The sequence below is a fragment of the Nelumbo lutea genome, chromosome 5 (genome assembly GCF_056320005.1).
Source record: "Nelumbo lutea isolate HS-2025 chromosome 5, American lotus-T2T, whole genome shotgun sequence".
Taxonomy (NCBI): Eukaryota; Viridiplantae; Streptophyta; class Magnoliopsida; order Proteales; family Nelumbonaceae; genus Nelumbo; species Nelumbo lutea.
Genome location: NC_142688.1, coordinates 84,712,510 through 84,724,997, shown reverse-complemented (window position 1 = coordinate 84,724,997; position 12,488 = coordinate 84,712,510). Strand labels below are relative to the sequence as shown.

The 12,488-nt window shown below is 41.0% G+C and overlaps 1 protein-coding gene across 5 annotated transcripts in view; it reads right to left on the bottom strand.

The window, feature by feature from the left end:
- LOC148853215 (putative LRR receptor-like serine/threonine-protein kinase At1g06840) overlaps nt 1–12,488 on the bottom strand; it is a 132,173-nt gene that overhangs the window by 38,339 nt on the left and 81,346 nt on the right. For all 5 annotated transcript variants that reach the window (XM_088947574.1, XM_088947576.1, XM_088947575.1 and 2 more), the window contains 3 exons: nt 9,834–10,348; nt 9,377–9,535; nt 8,992–9,275 (listed from right to left, as the gene is read on the bottom strand). In XM_088947574.1, coding sequence (XP_088803700.1) covers nt 8,992–9,275; nt 9,377–9,535; nt 9,834–10,348 — 958 coding nt within the window. The remainder of the gene's footprint in view (nt 1–8,991; nt 9,276–9,376; nt 9,536–9,833; nt 10,349–12,488) is intronic.

The window sequence follows — 12,488 nt, the reverse complement described above, 5'->3', positions numbered from 1 at the left end:
TTCTTGACAGGGCTGAATTCTGAATATGACATTACAAAGCAAAACATCTTGTCCAAGGAAGATGTTTCATTGTCTCAAGCATATGCTTTGGTCAGCAGTGAAGAAAGCAGGAGGCAAGTGCAGGTTCAAGGGGTCAGTATCAATGATCATTTTGCAAATATGGGAATCAAACCCAAAGGGGTTACAGGAGCCCCCAGTGGCACAGGAAAGAAGGAGGTGGTGTGTGAATATTGCAAGAAGCCAAAACACACTTAGGACAAGTGCTGGAAATTGCATCCCAGTCTTGTCCCAATCCGATTCCAGAAGAAGAATGACAGTAGAAAGACAGGAAGTGCACATACAGCCACAAGTACAGATACAGAGTTTGAGTCTGCAAGTGCACAATTGGAAGCCATGAAAGCTGATTATGAGAAGTTTGGAAGGATGATCATCCAGCTTGAAGGTGTAACTTCATCATCCAACCCTTCTGGAAGTCCAGCCACCTCTACATTTGCTCACTCAGGTATAAGGGCTTCTGCTAACCATGCATCTACCTCAGGTAATCCCAAGACCCCTTGGATCATTGACTCAGGTGCTTCTGATCACATGACCAACCTTTCCACTTTGTTTGTGTCATATGATTTGCTTCCTAGTCGTGACAAAATCACCTTAGCTGATGGTTCTCTTGCCCCCATTTCTGGCAAGGGAACTGTCAAGCCTACAGGCTCTTTACTTTTATCTTCCACTCTTCATGTACCTAAGCTAAATACCAACTTGTTATCTGTAAGTAGCTTGACCAAGTCATTGAATTGTTGTGTAACCTTTTTCCCTTCTCACTGTGTGTTTCAGGACCTGAAGTCTCGGAAGGTGATTGGGAGTGGCCATGAAGCGAATGGAATATACTTGCTCGACACCCCTGGCCAATGCTTTGATCATCCCAAGAATGCTGCTTTTGGTTCTACTTCTTCAGAGTCAGTCAGTCAAATTATGTTGAGTCATTGTCGGTTGGGTCATTTACCTTTTTCTGCTTTAAGTCATTTGCTTCCCAAACTGTTTAAGGGAGTCAGTGTGTCCAGTCTCAATTGTGAGTCATGTCAGTTATCAAAGCATTGTAGAAAAAATTACCCTGTGAGCAATAAAAGATCCTCTTTTCTTTTTCATATTGTACACTCTGATGTGTGGGGGCCTTACCACTTATCCTCTATGGGGGGCTACAAATACTTTATCCTGTTCATTGATGACTTTTCTAGATTCACTTGGATATACTTAATGAAATCCCGAGACGAAGTCCCGAGACTTGTGAGGCAATTTCATGAGCTTGTTTTGACTCAATTTGGTACCAAAATTAAGGTTTTCAGATCTGACAATGCAAAAGAGTATTTTGAGAAGAGCTTATCCTTGTATCTCTCTGACATGGGGGTTATTCACCAAAGCTCCTGTGTTAGAACCCCTGAACAAAATGGAGTTGCTGAGAGAAAAAATAGACATATTGTTGAAATTGCAAGGAGCCTTTTATTTGCCTCACATGTTCCCACAAGATTTTTGGGTGATGCTGTACTTACTGCTACCTATCTCATAAACCGTATGCCATCCAGGGTTTTAGGGTTTAAATCCCCCTTCAGTCTTCTTCATCCAGATAAGGATCTCTTCCCAATTCCTCTTCGTGTGTTTGGTTGTACCTGTTATGTTCACATTCCAAGTGTGTAGAGACAGAAGTTTGAACCCAAAGCCCACAAATGCATCTTCCTCGGTTACTCCCCCACACAAAAGGGTTATTGTTGTTTTGATCCAAAGACTGGCACCAGACATGTCTCTATGGACGTTACCTTTGATGAACTTTCTCCTTTTTATGATTCCTCTCAGGAAGGACATTGTCAACAGGGGGAGAGTCTGTCAACAGAGGAGAGAAGAGAGGGAGAGAGGAGAGGAGTGCCAAGAGGACTGAAAGCCCCTATTGAACTTAGAGGGCGAAAGAATGATCTAATATTATTTATACTAGTACAGCCGAACAATGTAATCAAAGAGGAAATTACAACAGTACCCTTATGGTACTAAACCTGAATACATAAACATAAACAATACATAAACATAAACAACTGACAACACTAATCAACTTCCCCATTATTACTACTACTACTACTTACCAACAACAACAACCATGAAAGCCGAAGGGAATCTCTCAAATAAGAAAGCCAACCCGTAACAGAAACAACAGGTATAAAAACTAGAGAAATCTAATCTGGGTGAGAGCAACCAATATATTCTGCTCTCCCCACACTGTTGAAGTCGAAATTGGATATATCTGCATTGGTATATGTAGAGAACATTGATGTGGGCCCCACAGCAGTGGTCCCCACTGTGTTCGTAGGACAGCATGTGTAGTTATTTGTTTCAGTTATAGAGTAGTGTCAGTTTGGGTCAGTTTGTTAATTCAGTTGTTATTTATTTCAGTTTTTATTTACTTTATTTATCGTGTAAGTACTAAGGGCAGATCTGTCCTTTCCATTATGTACTGAACATAACCCATAAATAATAAGAGAGTGGCGGCAGCAGATCTGTTAGAATCTGTCCCTCCTTTCAACCCCTTGTGTTCTCCTGTTTCTCTTCTATTCCTTCTCCTTTCTCTCACTTTTCTTCTGTTTTGTAAACCTAAAACCTATTAGGATTCAAGACTGATTACAGTCTTGATCTTCTACTTGGTATCAGAGCTTATCTAGGGCTTCTCATGTGTGTCTAGTCCAGCCGACCACATGAGGACTAGCTAGGGCTGGAAGCTTATGAAGAAGTATTCGGCGGCTGAATCTTGGAGATTACTAGGAGAGGTTTGCAGCAGTTGGGGACTTGCCGTGGCTTGCAGAGAATTGGTAATCAGGAAGAAGCAGCGAAGGTTAGGGTTCAGGTAACCCTGGAAGGCTTTTTTTTATTGAGTTTCAGAGACTACAATCAGTCGAGATAGGTTGGACCTATCTAGAAGGAGAGGCCGAACTGTTTTAAGTTTGTTTCTAGGGTTTGACTGTTGGGCCGAACCCCCCCCCCCAGAGGTGATCAGTTTTAGGGTTTCATATTGACCCTATGACAAGTCCCACTTGTGCGGACTGCTTGGAGAGTGCAGCTGAGCACTTATTTCAGACCTACAGTTGAAACCCTAATTTTGCTCTCACAACAGTCGGCCCCACAGTAGTGATTTCAGAAAGTAGCATCTCAGATTGACAGGACGCCTGGTACTGTGCATGCCGATTGATTTCAGATCAGATTTGAGTTGATTTCTTGCATATACTGTGATAGGCGATTGATTTCAGATCAGATTTGGGTTGGTTTCAGATCAGATTTCAGGTCAGATTTGTGTTGGTTTCAGATCAGATTTTAGACCTGCTTGATTTTACTCGGTTTTCTGGTATAGTAGTTATAACAGTTTGTAGCCACTGATTCTTGATCAAAGATGGAGTTTAAGGGTCAGGGAGAAAGTAGTTTTGGAAACAACAGTTATGGTAGTGTATTTGAAATCGGGTTTCAAATTACAACTATGAGATTTGATGGGTAAAATTACTTGGAGTGGGCTCAATCAGCCATGATGGCTATTGGAGGAAGGGGAAAACTAGGTTACCTCTTGGGAGATGTGAAAGAACCTTCCAAGGAGGACCCAAAATACACCATGTGGGTTCAAGAGAACTATTTGGTTATGGCATGGCTGTGTAATTCTATGCAGCCGCATATAAGCCGAAATTACTTGTGGGCAAAGACAGCCAAAGAGATATGGGATGTTGTGAAAGAAACCTATTCCCAACCCCTTAATGTTGCCAGAGCCTATGAACTGAAGTGTGAATTGAACAACCTTAAACAAGGAGAGAAGCCAGTTTCTGTCTACTTCTCTACCTTGAAATCCTTGTGGCATGAGATTGACCATCTAGAGACCCTTGAGAGGGAGAGTCCCAAAGATGCACAGACTCACAGAAAGCAAGTCAAGACGAATAGGGTATTTGAGTTTCTAGCTGTTTTGATTTCAGAATATGACATTGTGCGACAACAGATATTGACAAGAGATAGTGTGACCCTTTCTCAAGCATACTCCCTGGTGCATAGTGAAGAGACCAGGAGGAAAGTCATGATGCAGCCTCAGCCCCCTTTCCCAGCCTTGACAGCTATTAAACCTAAGCCAGGGGGTGATCTAGAAAGGGACCGGAAGAAGGAAGATAAACGGGATCTAGTATGTGAACATTGCAAGAAACCCAAGCACACAAAAGATACTTGTTGGAAGCTACATCCTCACTTGGTCCCAGCAAAACTAAGAAATAAGAAGGGTAATGCTCATGTGGCCGTGAACACTGATTCAGCATCCTCATCAAGCACATCCCTAAAGACTTTAGCCGTTGTTCGGGCTGCCCTCATACAGTTGGAAAAGGAAGTTGGGAGTTCAGCTCAACCATCTCAATCACCATCAGCTCCTGCCACATCTGCATTTGCACATTCAGGTACTCGAGCCTCAGCTTACCATGCTTCAGCTCCAGGTAATACTGACCACTACTGGGTAATAGATTCAGGTGCATCCGACCATATGACTAGCTTGCCATCATTGTTCACTTCTTATCACTTGTCCTCTGGCCGAGATAGAGTATCCATTGCTGATGACTCTCTTGTTCCCATTTATGGCGAAGGGGGACATCAAGCTATCGGATACTATCTCTTTATCTTCTGTCTTGCATGTTCCTAAGCTTGATACTAACTTGCTTTCAGTTAGTAGTATTACCAAGCACATGAACTGTTCAGTAACCTTTTTCCCTGACTGATGTGTTTTTCAGGATTTCAAGACGAGGAAGGTGATTGGGACTGGCCGTGAGACGAACGAGATCTATCTGCTTGGGGAGAGTTCTCGTCGAGAGGAGTCAGTGGATAAGAAGTCTTTTGTTTCCCAATCTGTGAGTCCGGTTATGCTTTGGCATAACCGATTAGGTCATTTGTCTTTTAAGTCTTTGAAGAGTCTGTTTCCTGCTTTATTTGAGTCTGTTGAGTTATCAAAGTTGAGGTGTGAGAGTTGTGAGTTTGCCAAACATTGTAGAACCTCTTATTCTTTAAGTAATAAAAGGAGTAATTCCTCTTTTGATATTGTGCATACTGATGTTTGGGGGCCATATCATATCTCTTCTATGGGTGGGTACAGATATTTTCTACTATTTGTTGATGACCATACCCGCTTTTCTTGGGTCTATCTTATGCGTTCTCAGGATGAGGTTCCTGCTCTGACCCAAAACTTCCATCAGATGATTCTCACTCAGTTTGGGGCCAAAATCAAAGTCCTTAGATCTGATAATGCAAAGGAATACTTTGCTCAGCCATTGACCTCCTACCTTCTTAGCCATGGAGTTATTCACCAGAGCACTTGCCCTTATACACCACAGCAGAACGGCATTGCCGAAAGGAAGAACAGGCATATCTTGGAGGTGGATAGAAGCATTATGTTTACCTCCAATGTACCTATTCGCTTCTGGGGTGATGCTATCCTCACAGCAGTTTATCTCATTAATCGAGTTCCTTCCCGGGTTCTTGATATGAAAATCCCTTTTTCCCTTCTATACCCAGACGAGGAGTTGTTCATTGTTCCCCTTAAAACCTTTGGTTGTACCTGTTTCGTTCAGCTTCTCGGGCCTCATCATAAAAAGTTTGAACCTAAGGCCTCCAAATGCATTTTCCTCGGTTATGCACAAACTCAAAAGGGTTATTGCTGCTATGATCCGGTTTCAGGGAAAAGGTTTGTTTCCATGGATGTCACATTCTTTGATGAGACACCCTATTATCCTAGGGTTTCTCCTCAGGGGGAGAGCAGTGAGAGTGGGGCTGTTTTGAGTTTCTTTCCTCAGGGGGAGAGCAGTTTGAGTGAAAGTGGGGCTGTTCCTTTACCTATTCCATTGGGTAATGAAGGTTGTAGTGGTGAGGGTGGTCAGGGGGAGCAGGAGTTGAGAGTCTATCACAGGTGATGCAGGCAGGTTGATCCTAGTCATCGGCAGTTCTGGCAAGCTCCAGTTCCTTCTGCGGCTCCAGATCCAGAGCCTACTAAGACACCTCCCACTGTTGCCACTTCCCCTCTTGTGGATGACCTTGATCTATTGCCATTCGCAAAGGGAAACGACATTGCACTGCTTCTACAGCTCACAACATCTCACAGTTCTTATCCTATGATCGTCTATCTCCATCTTACCAGTCCTATCTCACTTCCATTGCCGATGTCCCTATTCCAAGAACTATGCAAAAAGCTTTATCAGTTCCAGAATGGAAAGATGCAATGCAAATCAAAATGGATGCCCTATTGAAGAATAATACTTGGGCACTGGTTGACCCACCAAAAGGAAAGAAACCGGTGGGATGCAGATAGGTGTTCACTGTGAAGCATAATGCTGATGGCTCTATTGAAAGGTACAAAGCCCGGCTGGTCGCAAAGGGGTTCACTCAGACTTATGGTATAGACTACTTGGAGACCTTTGCCCCAGTAGCCAAGATGACCACCATCTGAGTTTTGTTATCCCTTGCAGCAAATCATTCTTGGCCCTTGTTCCAGATGGATGTTAAAAATGTCTTTCTGAATGGAGACTTACAGGAAGAGGTCTACATGCAGTTGCCTCCTGGATTCTATGATACAGAGACAGGTAAGAAGGTTTGTCGACTGAACAAGGCATTGTATGGTTTGAAGCAGTCACCTAGAGGGTGGAGTCCTCTCTGACACTACTTGCAGTATATGTTGATGATATTGTGGTGACAGGAAATGACAACCATGAGATTGAGTCCCTCAAACAGCTTCTTCATCAAGAGTTTGAGGTGAAAGATCTTGGTGCACTACGGTACTTTTTGGGTATTGAGGTTGCTAGATCCAAGCAGGGGATTTTTATCTCTCAGAGAAAATATGTTCTAGATCTGTTGGCAGAAACTGGAAAGTTGGGTGTTAAGCCGGCTGATACCCCCATTGAACAAAATCACAAGATTAGTGCAGAGGGCGGGGAGCCTCTTGAAGACAAAGTTATGTTCCAACGGTTGGTTGGAAAGCTCCTATATCTCTGCCTCACTCGGCCAGATATCAGCTATGCAGTTAGTGTTGTTAGCCAGTACATGCACTCCCCTAGAACTTCTCATCTTCTTGCGGCAGAGAGAATATTAGCATACTTGAAGAGATGCCCGGGTAGAGGTATACTGCTCAAGAACAATAATCACATGAGGGTGGAGGTCTATACAGATGCCAATTGGGCTGGGAGTGTTGATGACAGAAGGCCTACCTCTGGGTATTGTGCCCTTGTGGGAGGTAACCTTGTCTCTTGGAGGAGTAAGAAGCAGGGGGTTGTTTCCCGCTCCAATGCTGAAGCGGAATACAGGTCAATGGCTAACGGAGTGGCTAAAATCTTATGGCTGAGGCCACTACTTGAAGAGTTGGGTATTGACTATGAAAAGCCCTTAATGTTGTATTGTGATAATCAGGCAGTTATTAATATAGCCCACAACCCAGTGCAGCATGACAGAACTAAACATATCGAAGTTGATCGACATTTTGTGCAAGAGAGGGTCACATCACAAGAAGTGTGTCTTCCATACATCACATCTAATATGTAGCTCGCGGATATCCTCACCAAGGCTATACCAAGGAAGAAGTTAGAGACGACCTATCCAAGTTGGGAATGATAGATATCTACTCCCAACTTGAGGGGGAGTGTAGAGAACACTGATGTGGGCCCCACAGCAGTGGTCCCCACTGTGTTCGTAGGACAGCATGTGTAGTTATTTGTTTCAGTTATAGTAGTGTCAGTTTGGGTCAGCTTGTTAATTCAGTTGTTATTTATTTCAGTTTTTATTTACTTTATTTATCATGTAAGTACTAAGGGCAGATCTGTCCTTTCCATTATGTACTGAACATAACCCATAAATAATAAGAGAGTGGCGGTGGCAGATCTGTTAGAATCTGTCCCTCCTTTCAACCCCTTGTGTTCTCCTGTTTCTCTTCTATTCCTTCTCCTTTCTCTCACTTTTCTTCTGTTTTGTAAACCTAAAACCTATTAGGATTCGAGACTGATTACAGTCTTGATCTTCTACTGTATAATATCTAGATCAGATCAAATAATTTGGTTGTGTATTTTCATTTGAGTCTGGGACCTGGGTTTTCCATTTAAGATTTTTTTGTGCTCTGTGTGAGAGGGAGAGAGTTAGTTGGAGTGAGGATGGAGTGCCATACCAGTGGCTGACAATGTGTCAAGGATAGTGGATGAAGAATTGCCAAAGGAAGGCAGTGAGTTATTTCATTGCAATGCCATGAGACCAGAGACAGCTAGAGGAAGATTCAGAAGAAGGTGGAGAAAGGGAAAGGGCTTTCCTTGGAGGAAAAGATGGAAGTGAAAAGGAAGTTTGGTAGCGTGGAAGTGAGAGATAGGAAGGGCAGAAGTAAAAAGTGACAGCTCATGCGGTGTGGCTTAGTTGATAGGGAGGCAGTTGTCTCAATAGAGTTAAGTCATTTATTTAGTGGGTTGAAATGGTAAAGCTTGTACTAAATTGTACTCTTTTTTTTAATGCAAAATACCTCCATATCATTTTTTTAGAAAATGAAATGCAGCTTATTTTTCATGTATAATATTAATGAATGATTCCTTACGACGTGCAACACAAAGGAGCTAATATTCAAAGTTATAAGTCAATCACTTAGACCTTGACTGAAAGCATAAGAGAGAATGTTTTATGTTTCTCACTCTTTATGGCAAGAACCTGAGGTGCCAAAATGTGTGTTGTGCTTGATTTTTGTGTCATTTTAAAGATTGTTTGATAATACCAAACTCAACCCAGTCTTAATCCCAACTATTTGGGGTTGGCTAGACAAATATTGTCCTGCCGTTTTGCTCTAACAAGATCCACATTATCAGAAAAATTATTTGACTATCCATGCAAAAATTCAAGATCATGAAATGTAATCACGTCCAGTCCAAACTAATATACAGGCCAGGGGAAAAAGAAGTTAAGCATCTAATAGTTCATAAATAACATACATCATACCTGTTCCTCTTGTTCATCACAATATCCAATCAATGAAACAAGGTTTCGGTGATGCAACCTTGACAACAATTCTATCTCTGTCAAGAATTCTTTTTGACCCTGTAAGGAACCTCTTTCTGCACGTTTTATGGCTACAGTTGTGTTGTCTGCTAGAATGCCTTTGTAGACCTTTCCATACCCTCCTTGGCCAACTTCACTTGAGATACTGAAATTGCCTGTGGCTAGTTGCATTTCTTTAAATGTGAAGAATTTGACACCATCCATTTTGACTGTAATTTTTGATGCTGAAAAAAACAACATTAAAGACTTTCACACCCATAAAAGTCAATGTATTAAATATTTTACTATAACCATCAATTTAATTTGTAGTACAAAGGGGGCTCACACAGATTCTTGCTTGACATCCTGTAATGGTGTCTAATTTTTCTTTTTGCAACAAGCATTGCAATAACTGCAGTTATCATGATTGCACAAGCAGTGGACCCTAACACAATGGCAGCCAATGCTCCCTTGCTTATCCTAGATTCACGAGACCCAAGATTCACTGTAACAGTAAGATCAATCATAACTATCAATTTGGTAATGTTAAATAAATGTAGATGTGTAATCACAGAAGGATGAATACAGAATTTGAATGGGTGTGAAGACCCATGATCAATCATAACTATCATTGTGGTTGATGGCAACAATTTGTGGCTTCTATCTTTCTTATAGAAAATAACTGGTAAGTTGGTACATTTGACTCTTGAGAAATAACATAGTAAGTCAATTTACAAACAAGGTGTATAGTTTTAGAAAAAAGTTAAACTCAAAAAAGATAGTCTTGAGAACATACGACATACCATTTGAATAAGGTCCTGTGAGGATGAAGTTGAGCAGTTCATATGGTCCAAACAAGTCACTACCAGGAAATTTCCATGTTGTGAATATGCCTCTAATTCGTAGAACGTCACTTGTATTAAACTTGTGTGAATTACCGTAAACCATAGGGAAAAACTTTAAAAGCATCTCTAGCCTAGGACCTTGTTGCCAAATTAATGAATCAATTGATATCTGATAAAGGTCCAAATTGAGACTATTGGCCAGATAATCCTTGAAAAGGTCCAAATATGGAGGAAAATAAGAGAAGCTAGGGCTTTTCAGACGATATCTAACTACAATAGGTGCTGCACAAAAACATGGCACAGGAGATGCTGGAACATATTCATAGAAATCATCTCCAGGGCATGAGTAAATTTGACAAGTGTCTGTCATATTGTTTGACCTTCCAGGTGTCTCATCACTTATAGCTTCAGATTCACAGAACTGGATCACATTTTGTTTGTTCACATTGTTGCAGACAGGATTCCCTTGAAGCCTGAACCATCAATGTAGTGAAGGCAATCAAGCTAATTTCAATGGAAAAAGGAAGAAACATGGAAAATTTAAAGGAAGAACTTAGGGAAAGTAGTTTTCCATTAATTAAGAATCCAGTCTGAAGAAATCATATTTGTTTGGACTACAAAGGTCAACTTAAAGCATAAGACAACTCTTGCCGATCATATATAGATATATCAAAGAAGGTAGAATATAATTGATTGAGGAATGTAATGACCATTATTACCCATGAAATATAGCAATTGTATGACAAAGTATTTTGAAATTTGAACATCATTTATATTTTTTTGGTAGTAACTAAAAAAATATTGAAATAAAAGTAAAGGTAAATCAAAACAGTGACAACAGATCACCGCCCCCCCCCCCCCCAAAATGCTAACCAGAAATCAGCCTTATACATCACTACAAAACATTAAAATAACCATGCCCACCACCCATTTCAAGGGACACCCAAACTCCAAATGAATCTTTTGACACATCTCTGAATTATGGAAGGATCAAAATCCAGTTCAGCAATTTTGAACCAACCATTAAAAAGATCTTCATCCTGTTGCTTGTTTTTCCTTCAAAGATTCTCCTATTTCTTTCTTACCATAGCTCCCAACATACTGCAAAAGGAACACAGCTTCAGAAAATTTTTGCCTTTTTACTTCCTTGCAAAGAAGGCCAGCATGCGAAAATCTCACTAGGCAAACATGGGATCCACATCTCTAAGTTAAATAACCAAAAGAAGAAGCCCCAAAGAAATTGTGAAAATGTGCAATAAAACATAGATGACGCACATCTTCTTCCTTTGATTCACAGAAAACACACTTGCTATCCATCTGATTTTGCACAAGAATGCTATTCAAAGATACCAGCCATGCAAAAGCCTCCACCACTGATATTTCAACCTGATTTCTTACAAGGCTTTATAAAAAGACCTCACTATAAACCTGCCACTCATAAATTCCTTCCACCATCTTTCATCTGGTCTGCCAGTGTTGATCTCAACTTCTTGTAGTTTGGACAGCAGTTGAATACACTCCACCTCTCTATCTAGCAACAGTCTTTTGAATTTTGGAGTCCACACTACTGAAGCTTAACTTATTTCATAACATTTTTTATCAGCAACTGTAAAATTCAGTCAATACTTAAAAAGTGTATTACAACAGCCAGGAAGACCCCCAGCCACCCTTTTTAGATTTATAAGAATATTCCTTTTTACAATTTAGCCCAGAAAAAAAATTTCCCTAAAAGTTGTTCCTTTTTGAGGATGTATCTGCAAATGACTTGTGTAGGAAGTGGAAGGAGATGGCAAGCTCAGCTCCTCATGCTTCTGTCATCAGATGGTCTTGGTCCTTGCCAGTTCTTGGTTTCAGTATGCTGAATTTTGATGGTAGTAGTGAAGGAAACCCTGGTCCCTCAGGCATTGAAGGGGTCTTTAGGAATTATGAAGGAAGAATTTTAGCATTTTTCTCAGGACCAATTGTTGTTGGTGATTCCTTGAGGGCTGAAATTTTGGCCGTAATGGAAGGTATTATCAGGGCCAAGGAGTTGAATATTCGGAAAAAGCAAAAGAACAGAGAAAGAGAAGAGGAGGCAGGCCACAGGAGAAAAAGGTACAGAAAAGTCACAACCACAACCCTAACCTATATACATCTATATGAAAACATGTAACAAGTTAACAACCATCTTGGTAATCATTCTTTCTGGTGAGGATTTGTCCTCTTCTATTCAATTTCAATCTTACGTGGGGGATGGAGGTGAAGTTCTTGGTATTTCAGTATGCAAATACCAAACTTTTCCTCCCTCTAGACAAGAAGAGGATGAGGCTGTTGAGGTAGAGGGTGGCTTTACTGATAAAAAACTGAAGGGAAGAGAATCAACAGAGATGAAAAGACAAGGATGTTGAAGTAATGGTGGGCGAGGTCCACCAGGTAGATGGGAAGTTCTCTACTGATCATATTGTTCATCATGAGGTCAAATGACTATGAAGATGAGTCATTATCTATCAAGGATTGTTGTGGGGCTGCTTAATAAGCACTAGATGTGTGACAGTCTAAAGACCTCATGATAAGCCAATCAATGAGATGGAGCCCTCACATTGGCTACTCAAAATGTGCATGAGCATGGTCCTC